This window comes from Penicillium samsonianum (assembly GCF_028829775.1).
Source record: "Penicillium samsonianum strain IBT 33392 chromosome Unknown utg000004l_segment0_segment0, whole genome shotgun sequence".
NCBI classification, from domain to species: Eukaryota; Fungi; Ascomycota; class Eurotiomycetes; order Eurotiales; family Aspergillaceae; genus Penicillium; species Penicillium samsonianum.
This window is the reverse complement of record NW_026643262.1, coordinates 4,377,937-4,394,838: the sequence shown is the minus strand read 5'-3', so window position 1 is coordinate 4,394,838 and position 16,902 is coordinate 4,377,937. Positions and strand designations below refer to the sequence as shown.

Sequence of the window (16,902 nt, the reverse complement as noted above, 5' to 3'; positions counted from 1 at the left end):
TGTGTACTGAAAGTGGTGATTTTGGGTAAGATCGACTGGTTCGATCTCTCCTGTAGGTACCGGCGTTTTAAATAGTAGCGTGGTAAGACTTAGCAATTTTAGCGTTCTATATACAGTTAGATCTCGCACATACGTGTTCCTCGTGATGAGGTTAAGGCATACACAATTAACAGACTGCCATTTCTAAGAGAAACTGAGGGTCCGAAGGGAAAAGTCATGGGACGGTAAATCTTGAGCGAAAGATCCTATCTAGGCTTAATCTGTACATTCAGAACCGCGCCCGTCTGTATTACAGTCCTGATAATACCTTCCAACTGCGAGCCATTGCAAACTATGTCAGCTGACACCTGATAAGTGCTCGAATCACTTGTTACAGTAGATTTTGAGAAACTAGTTCCTGTGCCCATCACGCTTTTATCCATTGATATTCCAGCCATAGGGTCCACGGGGTCACCATCTGCTGCCGTTAGCTCCGTGGGTTTTTATGTTAAGGCCAGACTCACAAGACTCTAGAAGCGGACTGTTTCCCATCTCTCCAGATATTGCTCCCAGGTCAAAGTGCGTCGCTAATCCTCCCCCTGGCACTGCAGTGATGGTAAGCGGAGCGGATGGAAGCTCCCCAGTTTGATTGAATATATCCATCCAATCCAACGGCGTTGCAGGAAGCATTGACGGATCGCTAGAGCTGGAGCCTGTTATAGGGGGAAGATCTGGAACGTCGTCGTAATTGTACTCATCTCCGCTCTCGTCGTTCTGCCCACTATCGCCCCGGTCTTCTTCATCGTCCACCTGGTCCATCAGATCCTGACTCGATTCTCCCGGCTCCTGTGCTGTCTGCTTCCCAGTGGCGTTCTTTTCATATCTCAAACGCAAGGTCGCGTATCGGTTTTTTAGGGATAGTGTTGTCCTTCGGGGGTCGTGGGTTGTCGCTATAACGGACCAGTTGGTGCTGTTTGTAAGGACTTCGTGTAGCAGCCGCTCATCCTAATCACCGGGCACGTTGTCAGTCATGTCCCATCTGCAGTGTCAGAGAGCTTGCCTCGCTGTCAGTCCAGTCACAGTGGTTGATATCCGGATCTAGCACTTGGCTCCAGTGGCTGGAGCATTGATCGGGTGTTCGTGACACCACCTCGCGTGCAACCCTACGCCAGTCTGTGCCGTGCTTGCTCACTGCCTCGGTAAGCAGCCTGTCCTCCTCCTCCGACCACAGTCCCTTGGCAGTACCACCACCCAAGGTATTCCACCAGCGCCGACGGCAATCTTTATTCGATCGGCCGGGAACCAGTTTGGCAAGCTCACGCCACATAATTGGTCGAGACTGCTCCGTCACTACAAGGTATTGTTAGCAACGGGTCTCAAGCCTGGCTTTATCAAGATCGGAGAAGCACCAGCTGTAACGGCCTTTTTCAACACAGCATCCTCCTCGGGTGTCCATCTACGTCGAGCTCTCGGCATAATGAATGGACCAACTTGGAAGGGACAAGAGTTGTAGAGGCGATAGGTTGGTAGAGTAGAGCACGAGCTGAGGTTGGGTTTAATTGTTCACTGGAAGATCAAAGGGCGAGATCTCTCTCCTGTATCCCTGTCCCATCTAGTCTGGGCGCATATTCAGATCCTAGAGAGCAAGGATACGACGAACTCGAGGCTGCATATTGCCATAACAAAAAAAGCTAGTCAACGCTTGTCTTCATAACCATACACATACAAAAAGTTTCAAGCGCAAAACAGCGGGCTAGAGGAATCTTGGTGGTCTTGGCTGATTGGTGGGTTGATTAGTTACATGCAGGTCAAAGTTTTCAGATACGAGCATAACCATATACCCCTGCGCGCTTAGTGCTTACCCCAATCTCGCCGATGTAACCAGAAACAGTATCAGGATGGGCTGTGTGCGAAGGGGCATAACAGCCGATGTCCCAATGCACTTTTTGACCTAGTTTATGCCTGAAAATGCCTTATTGGTGCCTTATTTTGAACAGGCAGAATTTAAAATACCTGAATTACAATGACATGTGTCTTATTAAGCAAAGTACCCAACCTTGGAAAGTGCCCAAGTCCAATAAAATGAAGCTATTCCCACCATACAAAATATCATGCACCCCCCGGACCTGGCGATGAATGCATTTTCTTCTCTCCTCCACTCTTCACCTTTACCACTACCTGCGTCACCGCTTCGCGTTTACCTTAAGGTAAACATGGGTGGTTTTTTGTTAGAGAAAATCGAGCATCTCGGCTTTGTGAGGCTCAATATCGATGTAGGCTGGCATTTCGTGCCTCACGACGATGGTTGGAGATAGGAATAGCTTCGGGGGGATGACGATGATGGAAATGATGAAAGTGATGAAAATTATGATGGGAATAGCTTCAGTTTCATTGAAACGCGATACTTTGAAACCTATAAGAATGGTACCCTCTTATTAGTCGAGCCAGAATAGAGCAAACATCCATGGATCCATCTATGGATGGATAGATAGCTTCATTTACAATACATTGTATAGAGCGGTCAAAAAAGCGGTCTAGAATTAAGCATCATTCAGGCATTAACTAGGCCAAAAAGTCCATTGGGACATTGGCCGTTATGCCCCTTGGCAGCTGTGGTTGAACCTCGCTTTCTTCAGCAATCTCGTATAGCCAGATATCAATTTGCTTATTTCGGTGACTGCAGATGCATTGCGCTTTTTCCCCGATAGGTGGAAGGTCGATTCTAGGTTTTGATGAGCCGTACCCCTCACCTCACCCGTAACAGAAGACAGAAGCACAGGCAACGCTAGCCGTAGCGTCACCGAGTACGAGGCCATTTGCTGACGTTGTTCTGGACTTTCCGAGGACTCTGAAGATAGGACAGAACCCCGCACCTGGGGGCCGGCTATATAAGCCTCTAGTGGATGTGGTATGCGACGCTGAAGGGTACTTCATATTATAGACGGTCACAGCGGAGCGACGCCCCACCGCAAGCTCGTAATTCTCCCCGCTCTCTTAATACATCCCTAGGTACTACAGTGCCAAGTCAAGCTTTGATCACGGCTGAGACTCAATAAGCTTTCTTGGAGGGAGGATGGCGTTCCCCTACAAACATTTATTGGTTATCGGCGCGACAGCTGGAATCGGCAAGGCCCTCGCGGCCCGCCTGGTGGAGTCGGGAGCTAAGGTCACCGTCGTGGGTCGGCGGCAGGACCTTCTGGATGAGTTCTTGCACACTGTCGGGGCTGCACGTGCGAAAGGCGAGCGGTTCGACATTGGAGAGCTGGCCCAGATTCCGGATTTTGCCGCAAGGTACGATGTCTTTCCCGAGGTCCTCACGCGGGGCTTTCTACATACTGACGGGTGATGGGTAACAAACAGGGTGATGAAGGAATCGCCGGATATTGATTCCATTGTGCTCAATGCGGGGGTGCAAAACTCGTACGATCTGGCGGATCTGGACAAGTTTAATCTGACGGCATTCCACGAGGAAGTGAAGATCAACTTTTCCAGCTTCGTCTCTCTGACCCATGCTTTTTTGCCCTATCTTAGGAAGAACCCGAACCCAACTAGTTTCATCTTGTAAGACGCCTACCAGGCCGCAATCTGCCCATGAAAAACGAGCTAATGGGTGTATTAGTACCGGCTCGAACTTGGCCATCGTGCCCGCCGCCACGCTTCCAGCGTACTCAGCATCAAAGGCCGCCCTAAACGCCTTTACTCTCTGTCTGCGGGAGCAGCTGCGGCACTCGAACACCAAAGTGATCGAGATTTCCCCTCCACCGGTCCAGAGTAAGGCAATCCTGGCCCCAGAACGTTGATGTATCAGTGCTGACCCTTGGCTATAGCGGAATTGCACGACTACATGGGCGAGGAAGCGGGTCGCAAGTTGGGGATGCCCCTGGACACATTCACGCAACAGGTTTATCAGGCGCTGGCCGAGGGCAGAGATCAGATTGTAATTGGTAGTATTGGGCCAGTAGACACATTTAACGGGATTGTAAACAACCGTCGCACTGCCTTCGAGAACCTCGCCAAGATGATGCGCGGTGGGAAGCCCTAGGCAGGCCGCAGATCTGCGGACGATCAAGAATGTTGCGTTCTTTGATAACCTACAGACCTTTACGTTTAACTTCGGTTCATGTACCCCCTCTTCGCCTTTTAGGGAAGCGTTCGAACGCTCCAGAAGGTTCTGTGGGAAGTGATGTGTGATATGAGTATGACCCCAACCCCATGTGGTCGATTGGGAAGGCCCAGATGGTCTCATGAATCCGATGAACTGGGCTCTGAGAAAGAAAGTTGCTATTACCATCATCGTGGCACTGCTCACCATTTTAAACGTACGAGACTGCTTCCCAAGCCCCCTTCGTTGGTAGTTCGGGAACTAAAACAAAGAGAAATCCTAGGCCACTGGGGTCATCAATTGTAGCACCAGCTGCCTCCCAGATCATGGAGATATTCCAGCAGCCGCATAATGAGGATTTGAGTGCCTTCGTGGTCTTGGTCTACCTTCTTGGGTATGCTTTTGGACCGATGATCCTCGCCCCTCTGTCTGAATTGTATGGACGCACCATCATCTACCATGTTTGCAATGTACTCTACTTCCTCATGACCATCGCGTGTGCCCTTGCCCCTAGCCTCCCGGCATTCATGTTGTGTCGTCTGCTGGCCGGCAAGGCTGGCAGTGCGCCATTATCCATCGGAGCAAGATCCCTTGCGGATATTATTCCCCTAAAGAACCGCGGGTTGGCGATGGGGGTGTGGGTGCTCGGTTCTGTCTTTGGACCGGTGATAGCGCCCGTAAGTGCGTATCTCCCCAAAATCGGTCCCCTGACGCTTGGAGCACACTGACAGAGACAGCGGGCGAATATTTGGTAGAGGCAAGAGGCTGGAGATGGACGTTTTGGGTGCTGGCTATATTGGTAAGTCCATCCTTTGGCCCAGTGGCTTGCATACCTAGGCATTTCCTAACGGGAAAAAAAGGCCGCCGCGTTTTCAATTCTTGCCATGGTTTGCCTACGCGAAAGTCATCCGTAGACTTTGCTTCGGAAAAAGACGAAAGCCCTGCAAAGGCAGACGGGGAATTGCAACCTCCGGTCTGCCCTCGAGGCTAAGCAACCTGCTTCCAGCCTCTTTATGTTCTCTGTTCTTCGTCCCACGAAGATGCTTTTTTTTATCGCCGATCGTGTCGCTGTTGGCCCTATATATTGCCGTGGTTCACGGATACTTGTACCTCCTCTTCACCACCTTCCCGGCTGTCTTCCTGGATATCTACCAATTCTCCTCTGGGGATGTAGGACTAACCTATCTGGGAATTGGAGTCGGCTCCATTGTCGGTATGGTCTTCCAGAGCCGGACTTCCGATCCGGTATTCCAATGGCTGAATGAAAGATATGGCTCCTCTAAGGCCGAGTATCGCCTGCCGCCTTTATTCCTGTCATGCTGGATGATCCCGGTGTCGTTCTTCTGGTACGGCTGGACGGCGAATAGAGACGTGCTTTGGATATCGCCTATTATTGCCACCTCCCTTATGGGATTCGGCACGGTCAACGCTTTTACAACCGTCTTCACCTACCTGGTGGATGCGTATACAGAGTACGCAGCCTCAGCCATCGCTGCAACGACCGTTCTTCGATCTGTAATTGGAGCCGTTCTTCCCATGGCGGGTGGTCCCATGTACAAACCCCTAGGGTTGGGCTGGGGAACTTCGGTCTTGGCGTTTATCACTCTGGCCATGTGCCCATTGCCGTTTCTCTTTTACAGGTTCGGCGAGCGGATTCGGAAAAATACCTTTGTTCCACTGTGAGAGAAGTGGCTCTATGAAATAGTGTAACTAATTAACATGCATTGGCAATTGGACATCACTGCCATTTTTCATTACCTATCCTGCTCGGTCTCCCAGATGGATTTCGTCCAATGGTGTCCGTTCTTAAAGTATGCAGTAAGGTGGAATGCGTGATGGCTTCGAGACGAACTGTTGTAAACAGTAGATTGGAGACGATTCTAGCAAGATTCATTCCTCAATTCTCTTGCATATTGGTCTACTCGTCATATGCAGCTTTCGCCTACACTCGTGTAGCATTCAATACAAGACTACAGTGGTGCCATAGAGAACTAACCCGACTAACCCTGGTAGGCATGTGAGATATGCTTCTCTATTTCCTTCGAATGCTCCCACTATAAACTTCCTCCAGATGTGGCGTACGAAAAGAATGTCCAAAACAAACCCAACAGCGGGGGACCTTCCAAGGTATATGCAGAGAAAAGAAAAAGAAATGTAATGCAATGCAAAAGACATTCCACGAATATTCAATAGATCAAATTAAAGCCGTTCCATGAGCTGCTTGCGCACTGTCCACATACGAGCTCGTTTGCCGTACATGTACATAGGAATCGACATGAGCATGAAGAAAAGCTGTATACCGCCGATAGACATGAACACTGTGCGTGAACCATCGGCATCGAGCCAGTCCACGATGAAAAGGGAGAAAATCAGGCCGTGGAGGATATCTGCAAGAGAAGAGTTGTTAGATCAGACAAAACGAACAAAAATAATAAAGGAGAGTTCAACACATACTCTTACTAAAGTTCAATGTCACCAGCGCCTCGCCAGCATACTGACGATAGCTGTCTACACAAAAGGTGATAGCGGTCGTGCTACCCAGGCAGCAACCAAACGAGATCAAACCAAAGAAAATAGTCGGGACAATCCAAGAATCACCGATCTCAGCACTCCACCCAAACGCCATCAGACCGATGACAGTAGACAAAGCGATGGGAATTGCCATGACGAGACGGAATTCAGGCTCGTAGATTCCGCCATTGCGTCTGGTCATAAACCGCGCGATAACGTCTGATACTTTGCCCGCCACTGCTGTTCCAAGGAGACCGCCAACAAACGGCGATATGTAGACCAGGCCTGTCTGCAGCGGTGTGAAATGGTAGTGGCCTTTGCTCTCGAAGATGTGTGCAACCGACTCCGAAAGCACGATCAGCCAGCCGACCGATAGTGAGTATACCACTGTTGACCACAGCACGGCTGGATAGGCAAAGAGGACAAATGGTCGCACGGCGACTCGGTACCAGCTGTCCTGCGCGATTCGCCCGTTCCAGACTCGAAGTAATTGGGAGTAGGGGATCTTCGGGCGTTCACGGAGTCGGTTTGTGTATTGTAGGGTTGCGGGCAGCGGTGTCCCGCTAGGCTCTAGTGACTCGCTCCTCGCGGGTGATAAGGCGGCAGATCGAGCTGTCTCCAGGTCATCTGGGCGTGAGCCAGGCACGAGAGCATGAGGTAGTGGTTGGAGGATGTCATTGTCTTCCTCGTTAGCCGGGGTCGGCGGATGAGTGGTGATTTGATCACCATTGGTAGCATTGCCAGCCTCGGAAGCGAAATCGGACTTTTCAGTCTCGACTGCCTGGTCTCCGTCTTCTGGATGGTCATCCGCGAATCCAACATGCGCATGCTTGGATTTTTTCGATACCAATGCTGGATCTAAATGGTCCTGTTCGGCGGACTCGTCCTTGGGTTGGACATATGGGTGCCGCCCGCGGAAGCCGTGAGAAACAAGGTCAGAGACACTTCGACCAGGGCCACGCGGGCGCTTCTGTTTGTGCACACGCGGACGGGGTGTGCGATCCCAAAATGTTTCAGGCACAAAGAAAAAGAGTAAGACTAGACACATGCCTACAACCATGGCGACAATCCAAAATACCCAGCGCCAGTTCAGGCCTTGCATGATGGCGGCACTCACTAGAGGGATCAGGTTCTTTCCGCCTAGTAGCAATAGTGTGTATATCCCCACTCGATATGCTCTTTCGTGCAAGAAGTAGATCTCTGCAATTGTAGCAGATGGAAGACACTCGACTGGGCTCACGGCAAATCCTTGGAAGATACGAGCAACCACGAGACTTGGGTAGTTCGGTGACGCCGCGCACCAAATTGCCGAGATCACGAATAGTGTGGCCCCCAAGAGGTAAACCGGTCGTTTGCCGTATAGAATGGCTGTGGGCGACATCACGACAGACCCCAGGCCCAGACCCAGCATGTAGAACCCGGTGGTGAAAGCCACCTGCTGTGTACTGACATTGTACGCAGCTGCAACCTCGTTAAACCCAGCTGCCAAAATGGGGGTCATGCCGCCTCCCATCAAACAATAGAAGCCGAGCGAGACCAATGCGGTGTCTCGTTGCCACACAGGCCAGTTCAGAGGGTCATTTACGGAGTCGTCTGGTTGGGGATCAAGCACAAATTGTCCGTCCGCTGTTTTCTTCTGCGTTGGAATCGCAGACCGGGTTCGAGAATTAGATCGTGATGGACGATAAGACGAGCTTATAGATGATGTCGATGTCCGATGTGGTTGATGTCTCATTCCCAAAGGTTCATTGCGATTTGATGATAAGAGAAGTACCGTTCCTAAACCATGCCAGTCACTTGTCAGTCCCCGTTCCACAATATCGCTTCTCTCCATGACGGGCACTCTCTACGCACCAGGAACTTCGTCTGTCTGTTTATCACTTAGGATTCCCAGTGTCGATTTGGCGCGATAAGTCTGATCCTCACTAGACTCTGGATCTTCTTTGGTCTTTCCTCCAAAGACTCGTCTCCAGCGCGAAGCAGCTGGCTGCTGCGGAACAGGGTCTATCCCCGTGTTTTCCTCCATTGTAGCGGAACGGTCTTCTGCTGGTGATGTCATGTTCTTTTCGAGAACTAGGAGCGGGGTGTTCGGCCTATGCCGTTTGCGAAAACAGTGTGCTAAGCATGCCATTATTAGCCAGAGTCTTTTGCATCTGCGTAAACAGAAAGGAAATGCAGAACCCTTTTAAGGTCACCAGGTCACAGCGGGGAACCACTCACAGCTATCTCAGATAGCGAACAGGGGATACTGGAATCCGGTAACAAGCCCAAAAATGCTGCAGGTAAAAACCAGCAAATATAGACGACGTGCTAGCAGTAACGATATAATTCCCACGAAAAATCAGGTGAAGTATGTGTTGCCGGGTCTTGCGAAAGCGATCAACGCTTCTGAATTAACGCAAGAGGCGGAAAATGAGCACCACTCAAAGGCATAGCTTAATGAAGCGGGAAAGACGAGAAGCGAAGTAGTGCAGAATTAGAGATCTGTAAGTGGCAGACGGGTGATATATAGTGTACTAGGGCCTTTCTGAGGTCCATGCGATAAGCTCTTGAGTACAACAATATCACGCGGTTAATGGCGGATACACAAAAAGCAGAGACATAAAGAAAAAGCTGAGGTGATCGACGATCCCATGTGGCAGTGGGGGGAGGCGGTGAAGATGTCTCGGGGTACTCGCCAAGTACGACTGTCGCACGATCGAGGTTAAACCAAGTAGCCTCGAGGTACTATCTTTCTGATTTTATCAAAATATGTTGTATGTTGCATCGGCACATGTACATACAACTTGCTGAATTGCCCAAGAACGTGACGCAGTCCGATAAGCAAACTGTTTTCGGGCAATGCAAAGCTCCCCACAATATGTCGTTACTAATGCACCACATGGGTCAGCAGTCCGCGTCGATAGGTGGATCGTTAAGCCACGCATATTACAACATTGAAGATAACATCAAGGAAAAGCAATACTACACTTACATTTATGGGATATATTAAACACACATCTAATACCTATTGACGATCTAGAGTGAAGGTTCATCGCACTCGAATCTTCCTACTTGCTGAATGCGCCCGGCCATTCCTGGGGTATGCCAAGCCACTCCAATCCGGCGCTTGTCGCGAGAGTTTCACTTCGCGTGATCTGCCCGTCCATAGACATGTCTTTCGAGGGATTCAAGTGTCGGTCACTCCTCAAATAATGTTTCAAATGCCCCAAAATTGTCTCAGCTGACCACCGGGAGGTATTGGCTGCCGTCATTGTGCAGATGTCTAATTGCGGGGGAAAGGAGCCCCAGCCTTGGTATTTTCATACCGTTGGATGTCAGTATCTCTCTTCATCAGTGCTTGAGCTAGCGTGTCGTCATAGATCAGACTATGGCTACTGATCTTCAACCTTATACATCATGTTTGGATGAGAAGGATCCAACAAGCCAGTTGCATCCACGCGTATCACTACTTCTGGTGACGCCACCTGATGTTAGTTCACGAATGATCGGCTGGGATCGACAGACTCATTTTGGGGACTCATTTTGGGATTCTCTAATTCTTGATTGCCATTTGTCTGGTGTTGTGGATTACACAACTTGCTAACCGAAGACAAGGCTTTGTATCACTTGATAGCATTGTCTGCCCTTTCCATTGTTGAAAAACGATCGATCAGGAGGAACCCGGGATATCCCCGGGAAGTACCTAAATACCCCGGGCTCAGAGCTTGAGCCGCAACTCCCCTGTCTTCTGGCATTTTCACTGGGATTTTACATAAATATAGCCAAGAGCGACAGCGTACTAGGCTTTGTTGTACCAACTTGGGGCGCTCGCCCGGAGGCGCAAATTGTTTCAATAACAGTCACCCATTCATGACTGCCAGCTTGTAAAACGCCCGTCCGACCGGTATAAAATGTGATAAATAATTGTCTGTCTAGAAATTACTTGACCAGCCATTTCCCAGTGTTTTTATACTTCTCATAGTTAAATACCAAAATTACACTAGATGAGTCATCGGCTTTATTCACGATTTATACACATTATTGGGGATTTTGGGTTGCCCATGGGTACCTGCCAAGTGGGCGGGTAGCTGCTTGAATCTTTGAACCCCGCGTGGTTTGCCACCCCTGGGTGCGCTGAATGAGACAGGAGAGGCCGGGAATTGGAAAGCTCGGAAGTCGTGTATATGCCAATAAGAGGTCACGTGGTACAGCACGTAGCCACGCGTAAAGGTAAACAAGGACCCCCGTCGAAAATGTCTTTAACAACACTTGAAATTCAAAATATCCACCGAGGTTGACGAGCTAAGACGCCTTCTTGCAGAAGAACAACGGCTTTGAAGGGAAGATAGGGAGAGGACGTCTAAGTTACTGGAATATTGATATTCCGGGTTCCTCAAGCGCTATTTCTGTCTTTGATCATCAGGAGAGAAACATTCAAGAGAGACACGTTCAGCCGATCGAAATAACACGGCAATCAGAGCAGGATCAGTGAGGTGAATACGACAGATGGTCCTCTCTGGTCTAGTGTTCTCTCAAGGAAGGCGACCAGGTGCAAGAATAAGGTGTCTGGAGTGTGGAGTGGGATACAGCCATCGGCTTTCATGGAAGTAACGTTTGAGATCACTAGTAGAAATAGATGATGAATGACCGAAGCGTTAAGGAAATGGGACAGTTAAACGCCTGTAAAACGGAAGGGCTTAACGATTATGGCGTGGCGAGAAATTTCACTTGTTCGAATGCATTATTTGGGTTTTATATAGATTATGTTTGGATATCACAAACAGCCATTGATATCGGTTATATACTTAAGTTGAAGCATCATATGTATTGTCGAATATATCTCTGGATTGCCTTTACTTGTTCTTATTAAATAAAGACCAGATCTCTCTTCCTATAAAAGGTTTACTGCCTCTCCAATCACAATTCCATCCCAAGGCCTGCTCTCATACACATCTTTAAAATCCTTCTTCAGCTACAATATAGAAACGCTACCTTTTCGATCAGTCCAAATTTTCTTTCATTCGCGCCTTAAGTGATCCGCGATTTCGTCCGTAGTGCATCTAGGTCAGTGAAGCTAGGCAAGTCTGCCCCAATAATATTACGATAGACAGTCGCAACCTTGCTAGCAGCGAGCTATTTTCCGTAAGGAGTAATATATCTAGACCCACTCTGTTTGGGTCACAGTGTAAATAGTCTACTATAAAACTCTTATACGACCGTGCTTCGAAGAACAAGATCGGTAATTTGAATTAGTTGCATTATAGATCTATAAAAAGAAGGTTGAGGCCTCAATGCGGCTCATGATTGTAATCGCGAGTATTGTGCTAATCAGGGACCGCCGATGTTTTCTAATCTTCATAATACCTACTGTGTCTGCTTATAAGGATACGCACAAAACGCGAGGTAATTCAACTGCACATGTTCAATGTCTTGTCTATCAATGATAGGTTTTACTTCCATCCTGTTCACTAGAAGGATCAGAAGCAATGTGATCAATGGCCTCATGACGTCGATAAAGAAGATATGACCATGATAAGCTTGCAGGGCCTATTCTCCAATCCAATGGAGCAGAGCCGCTGAATTTCTACTGGAGATTCGACGAGTGAGCTTCATTGAAAATATGGATTCAATGTACCTTGTGTCCACCTTGCCACTGGATGAAATTTGATCTTCGATATACCTAGTACCTTGGATATGAGATATTCTTCAATCATGTAGAGGCATTGATCATCTTAACGCTTCTGTAATATATAGTCGAATATTTCCCATTGCTCGTCATAAGCATTTTATACCCAGGTATAATACAAATAGCTACCCCAAAGTGGTACGTTTGAATAGAGAAAAGTAATGACTCAGGGTTACTGAGCCGTGATAAATAGAATGGCAGCGGAGTCAAGTCACGCTGTTTATTAATCAATGCGGAGTTTGCTCCTCTCTTTGAAATTATGTCCAATATCTCTATACAAAAATCATTAAGCAAGATCGAAAATACCGAGGAACGTTGACCCGGCGCATGGCGAATGGGTCCATACAGCATTGCTATTAGTCGCAGTGGAGACATCTAGTGTCACCCCACACCTTGGAGGGTCATCATCGTGTCAATATACTTAATTAGTACTGACACATTTCGATGAATGGATCTGGCCGCGGCCGCCGATAATAGAGACAGTATGCTTCGGCCTAGAAGAGAAAGTGGAAGATAAGGTTGCGAGAGTCAGCAATGAATCACTACCTTCCCACCTAGGTAGATATATTTGGGCGCATACAATGTTATGTCATTCAAATCCATTCACCATTTGAAAAGAGATTGCATTTGAGATGAACTCAAGCCAAACTTCCTAGCGGCGAGGGCCCAAGCACCGGCCCTACAAGGTTTAACCGGGCCGACGACAAACGAAGAGATAGGAACATTTAAAAATTGCCATAAGCAAAGCCACATGATAAACGAAAAATTTCTCTTCCAATTGCCCAATTGCCTCCAATGCTTATCGAGTCCCTAGGCGCTTCTCCCCGCAAAGAAGCCGAGAGTGGTTCTCCGAGCCGGTTGGCAACCGGGCCCCACAGTCATCGCGCAGACCTTCTCAATTAGGAAATCCAGATAGAACATCTATCTTATCATGCAGTCAGGGTGGTTACTCTGGGGTTATGACAAAAAGTATGGGGTGCGTTCCTTTATAAGTTCCCTTGCTGCCCCGGGGCCTTGGTGACCATCGTGAGGCTTACTGTTTTTGGCACTCGCAGTCATGTCGGTTGAAGACGAAAATCAGAAAGTGTTCCTGGGTACACCGAGTGAAGATGTTCGATTGGAGAATTTGGGATATGAGCAGGGTATGTCTATTGTGATAGAGTTTGTGTTGTAAGTGTGCTAACTGATGCAGAACTCAAACGCTCTTTCGGGTTGATGGGGATGATTGGATTTAGTTTCAGTGTTGTGACATCGTGAGTTCATCACCCAACATCTAGATGAAGTTGCACTAATCGCTTTCTAGATGGACTGCACTGAGTGGTGTTTTCATCGTCGGAGTGACTTCCGGCGGTCCTCCCGTTATGGTCTTCAGTTTCATCGGCGTTAGTCTATTGACTCTAGCCGTCGCAATTCCCATGGCAGAAATGTGCTCTATGTATCCGGTAGCAGGTGGTCAATATTCTTGGGTGGCGGCGCTCGCTCCACCGAAAATCGCTCGAGGTCTTTCATACGTGACAGGATGGTTCATGCTAATCGGTAAGCGTCCAAGCATCCACACTACAACACATTTACTAATGTGGAAAAGGTCTTCTTGCTATGGGTGCTACGAACAACTCCATTGCGTCCAACTTCGTCTTGGGCATGGCAAACCTCGTCTTCCCCCAATTCGAGATTCAAAGATGGCAAACAGTGCTGGTTGCCTACCTTGTCGCCTTCCTCTCCGCCGCCGTCAACCTCTGGGGTTCCCATTTCTTGCATCGGATCTCCAAAGCAATTCTGATCTGGAACGTCGCCTCCTTCGTCATCGTCACCGCCACAATTCTCGCCATGAACGACCACAAGCAACCCGCCTCTTTCGTGTTCCAGGATTTCCAAAACGGGACTGGGTTTAGCACTGGAATGGCTGCAATTATCGGCGTTCTCCAAGCTTGCTTTGGCATGTGTTGCTACGACGCTCCGTCGCACATGACTGAAGAGATGAAGTCTGCTTCTAAAGAGGCACCTAAGGCTATCATCCTCGCTGTTATTCTAGGCGCTGTGACAGGATTTGCTTTCCTCGTTACCCTTTGCTTCTGTATTGGCGATATTGAAGCAACTGCCAATACGAGCACCGGTGTTCCTGTGATTCAAATTATCTATGATTCCACTGGAAGTAAGGTAGCCACTTGCATCCTGTCGAGTTTGATCTCGGTAATTGTGATTGTTGCTGGAAACAATATTCTTGCTGAAGGATCGCGATCCGTCTACGCCTTTGCCAGAGATAATGGTTTGCCTTTCTCCAAGTTCTTCAGCAAGGTCGAAAGCAAGACCCACGTGCCCGTCAACGCCGTGCTCCTCACTCTCGTTGTACAATTGGCTCTCGATGCTATCGAATTCGGTACCACCACTGGCTTCCAGACAGTTATTGCCATTTCAACCGAAGGCTTTTGTAAGTTTGATGCCCTATATATGATGGTGCCCTTACTAACAAAATTTCACAGACTTATCATACGCAATGGCTCTTTTCAGCCGCCTAGCTGGCTACTATACCGGCCACGTAACGAAGCTCGACGGACCATACTCATTCTCAGTGCCGGTATCCATCGCGCTTAACATCATCGGACTCATATTCCTTCTCTTCGCGGCTATCACATTCAACTTCCCCAGCGAAAACCCGGTTACTCACCAATCAATGAACTACACCAGTGCTGCTATTGGTGTTGTTGCGATTATTAGCGGTATTACTTGGATGACAACAGGTCGCAACCACTTCTCAGGACCTGGTGCGGTGAGCTTCTTGAGTGGTCAGAATACAGCGACACAAAATGTAGCCGCAGCGGATGCGCAACGTGTGGATGAGAAGAAAACTTGATTTATTGTGTTGAGGAACAATATTGAATACCTAGGTACCATACCTAGGTATGTATTTATATTTTGAATTGCTTTGCTAGAAGGTAGTTTCTTGCGGTACGGGAATGTTGTTGTTGCAACAGAACCTATATAATCGACCGAATGTTTATTGTAGAGAAAAATACAAAATGAAATAAGAAATCACGCTAATCTAACTTTAAAACAATAGAAATGAACACGCAATGAGATGCAAAATTCCGAAATAAAAGGCAATAATACCACGCTGTAGATATGCCCAACGCTAGTCTCAAGAATTGCCCGCAGATCATAGCCGCCGGGCGCAGATGCACATTGAGGTGCTAACAACATATTCAGCGAGCTCAGTGTGTCCCGTCTATTGCCGCTTATGCACGCGGTCGTATTCCGTCGGCGCAAAGACAGAGACAGTGTCCAAGAAGCGGTTCCTCCCGCTGCGGAAGTACTGGGAGCCGATGTTTGAGTACATTGCGCAGACCCCGGCAGTGACGGACGTTGTGGTATCCGGCGGGGATTCATTCTTTTTGGAGCCTGCGCAGCTGCGTGTGATCGGACACGAACTTCTCGGGATCGAGCATGTGCGTCGCATCCGGTTCGTTAGTAAAGGGCTGTCGGTGTGTCCATCGCGGATCTTGGATCTCAGTGACAAATGGACGGAGGCACTGATCGAGATCAGCGAGCTGGGGAGAAAACGAGGGAAGAGCGTGGCGCTGCATACGCATTTCAACCATCCACAGGAGATCTCGTGGATCACGGAACTGGCGGCGCAGAGATTGTTTGAGAATGCGGTCACGGTGAGAAATCAGACGGTGTTGCTCAATGGAGTGAACAATGCTGTGGACACGATGAAAGCGTTGATTCGTCGATTAGCTGACAATAATATTCAACCAGTATGGTTATGCGCTTTATTCCAAGCTTGTTGGACTTCGTGCTGACTGGATACTACTAGTACTATGTATATCAGGGCGATATGGTCCAGGGCGTCGAGGACCTGCGTACGCCACTGCGCGATATCCTCCATATTGAATCCCATGTTCGGGCTACGATTGCTGGGTTCATGACATCCTCATTTGTGGTAGACCTTCCAGGGGGCGGAGGGAAACGTTTGGCCGCGACATTTGAAAGCTACGACCAAAACACCGGAGTATCGACATTTGTAGCGCCAGGGGTCAAGGGTAGCACAATCCATGAATATCATGATCCATTATGGTCGCTGCCAGGCTAGGCTATCCTGGGATTATGTCAAATTGTTACTTATATTATATAAAAACGCCCATCTTGCATATGCTCAAGTCGTACGCGGCCCGAAGCGGACGCTACAATCCCTTATCCAGTTCCCACGGCAGACCAGAAATAACGAATAGAAAGTTTCACGCAAAAAGCGCAAACAAAGCAACATCTGAACTGGCAAGGTATCAACTTCTCCCTTCTACAGCTCACAGTTGCTTTACTGTAGAGATTTTGGTGCTTCCCAGGGTTCCATCTGGGGTCAAGGTGATAGGCATAGCTCGACATATAGTCTAGAATCCATTTGTCACCTCAGGTGACCAACATGATACCAGCATCATACCCTAAAACGCGTCCGCGTGTACCATACCTTTCATTTCTAAGGCATAGTATCTCCGCTCCCTCTATTCAGATTGCTTAGAAGAGTATTAGAGGTCATCGGCGTGATATGATACATGGATCCGGTGGTAGAGCGTCGGTTTAGGTCGACCCACTTACGTCATAGTAAGTCCGAAGACACATCCGCCTTAGGTCAATTGCATAGACCTTA

The 16,902-nt window shown here is 48.5% G+C and overlaps 8 protein-coding genes across 8 annotated transcripts; 5 read left to right on the top strand and 3 right to left on the bottom strand.

Annotated features, from left to right (window-relative positions):
* Positions 1–245: 245 nt before the first annotated feature.
* N7471_008614 (SANT/Myb-like DNA-binding domain-containing protein) lies at positions 246–1,455 on the bottom strand (the record flags this gene model as incomplete). Its single annotated transcript, XM_057281333.1, has 4 exons — positions 246–457; positions 504–984; positions 1,040–1,329; positions 1,389–1,455. The coding sequence occupies 4 exons, from the start codon at positions 1,453–1,455 to the stop codon at positions 246–248; spliced, it is 1,050 nt and encodes a 349-aa protein (XP_057135593.1).
* Positions 1,456–3,052: 1,597 nt separating this feature from the next.
* Positions 3,053–4,021, top strand: N7471_008613 (oxidoreductase, short-chain dehydrogenase/reductase family; the record flags this gene model as incomplete). The annotated part of the gene is made up of 4 exons (XM_057281332.1): positions 3,053–3,270; positions 3,340–3,540; positions 3,599–3,750; positions 3,807–4,021. 4 exons carry the CDS (start codon positions 3,053–3,055, stop codon positions 4,019–4,021), a joined length of 786 nt encoding a protein of 261 aa, XP_057135592.1.
* A 386-nt stretch (positions 4,022–4,407) lies between these two features.
* Positions 4,408–4,809, top strand: N7471_008612 (uncharacterized protein; the record flags this gene model as incomplete). The annotated part of the gene is made up of 1 exon (XM_057281331.1): positions 4,408–4,809. The coding sequence occupies one exon, from the start codon at positions 4,408–4,410 to the stop codon at positions 4,807–4,809; it is 402 nt and encodes a 133-aa protein (XP_057135591.1).
* Positions 4,810–5,296: 487 nt separating this feature from the next.
* Positions 5,297–5,764, top strand: N7471_008611 (uncharacterized protein; the record flags this gene model as incomplete). The annotated part of the gene is made up of 1 exon (XM_057281330.1): positions 5,297–5,764. The coding sequence occupies one exon, from the start codon at positions 5,297–5,299 to the stop codon at positions 5,762–5,764; it is 468 nt and encodes a 155-aa protein (XP_057135590.1).
* Positions 5,765–6,280: 516 nt separating this feature from the next.
* N7471_008610 (putative MFS transporter) lies at positions 6,281–8,651 on the bottom strand (the record flags this gene model as incomplete). Its single annotated transcript, XM_057281329.1, has 3 exons — positions 6,281–6,468; positions 6,536–8,371; positions 8,447–8,651. 3 exons carry the CDS (start codon positions 8,649–8,651, stop codon positions 6,281–6,283), a joined length of 2,229 nt encoding a protein of 742 aa, XP_057135589.1.
* A 991-nt stretch (positions 8,652–9,642) lies between these two features.
* N7471_008609 (uncharacterized protein) lies at positions 9,643–10,275 on the bottom strand (the record flags this gene model as incomplete). Its single annotated transcript, XM_057281328.1, has 1 exon — positions 9,643–10,275. The coding sequence occupies exon 1, from the start codon at positions 9,844–9,846 to the stop codon at positions 9,643–9,645; it is 204 nt and encodes a 67-aa protein (XP_057135588.1). The 5' UTR covers positions 9,847–10,275.
* A 3,042-nt stretch (positions 10,276–13,317) lies between these two features.
* On the top strand, positions 13,318–15,111 carry N7471_008608 (putative GABA permease; the record flags this gene model as incomplete). Its single annotated transcript, XM_057281327.1, has 5 exons — positions 13,318–13,402; positions 13,453–13,513; positions 13,564–13,796; positions 13,846–14,688; positions 14,741–15,111. 5 exons carry the CDS (start codon positions 13,318–13,320, stop codon positions 15,109–15,111), a joined length of 1,593 nt encoding a protein of 530 aa, XP_057135587.1.
* A 322-nt stretch (positions 15,112–15,433) lies between these two features.
* On the top strand, positions 15,434–16,350 carry N7471_008607 (Lysine-2-3-aminomutase family; the record flags this gene model as incomplete). The annotated part of the gene is made up of 2 exons (XM_057281326.1): positions 15,434–15,919; positions 16,090–16,350. 2 exons carry the CDS (start codon positions 15,434–15,436, stop codon positions 16,348–16,350), a joined length of 747 nt encoding a protein of 248 aa, XP_057135586.1.
* Between the last annotated feature and the right edge of the window lie 552 nt (positions 16,351–16,902).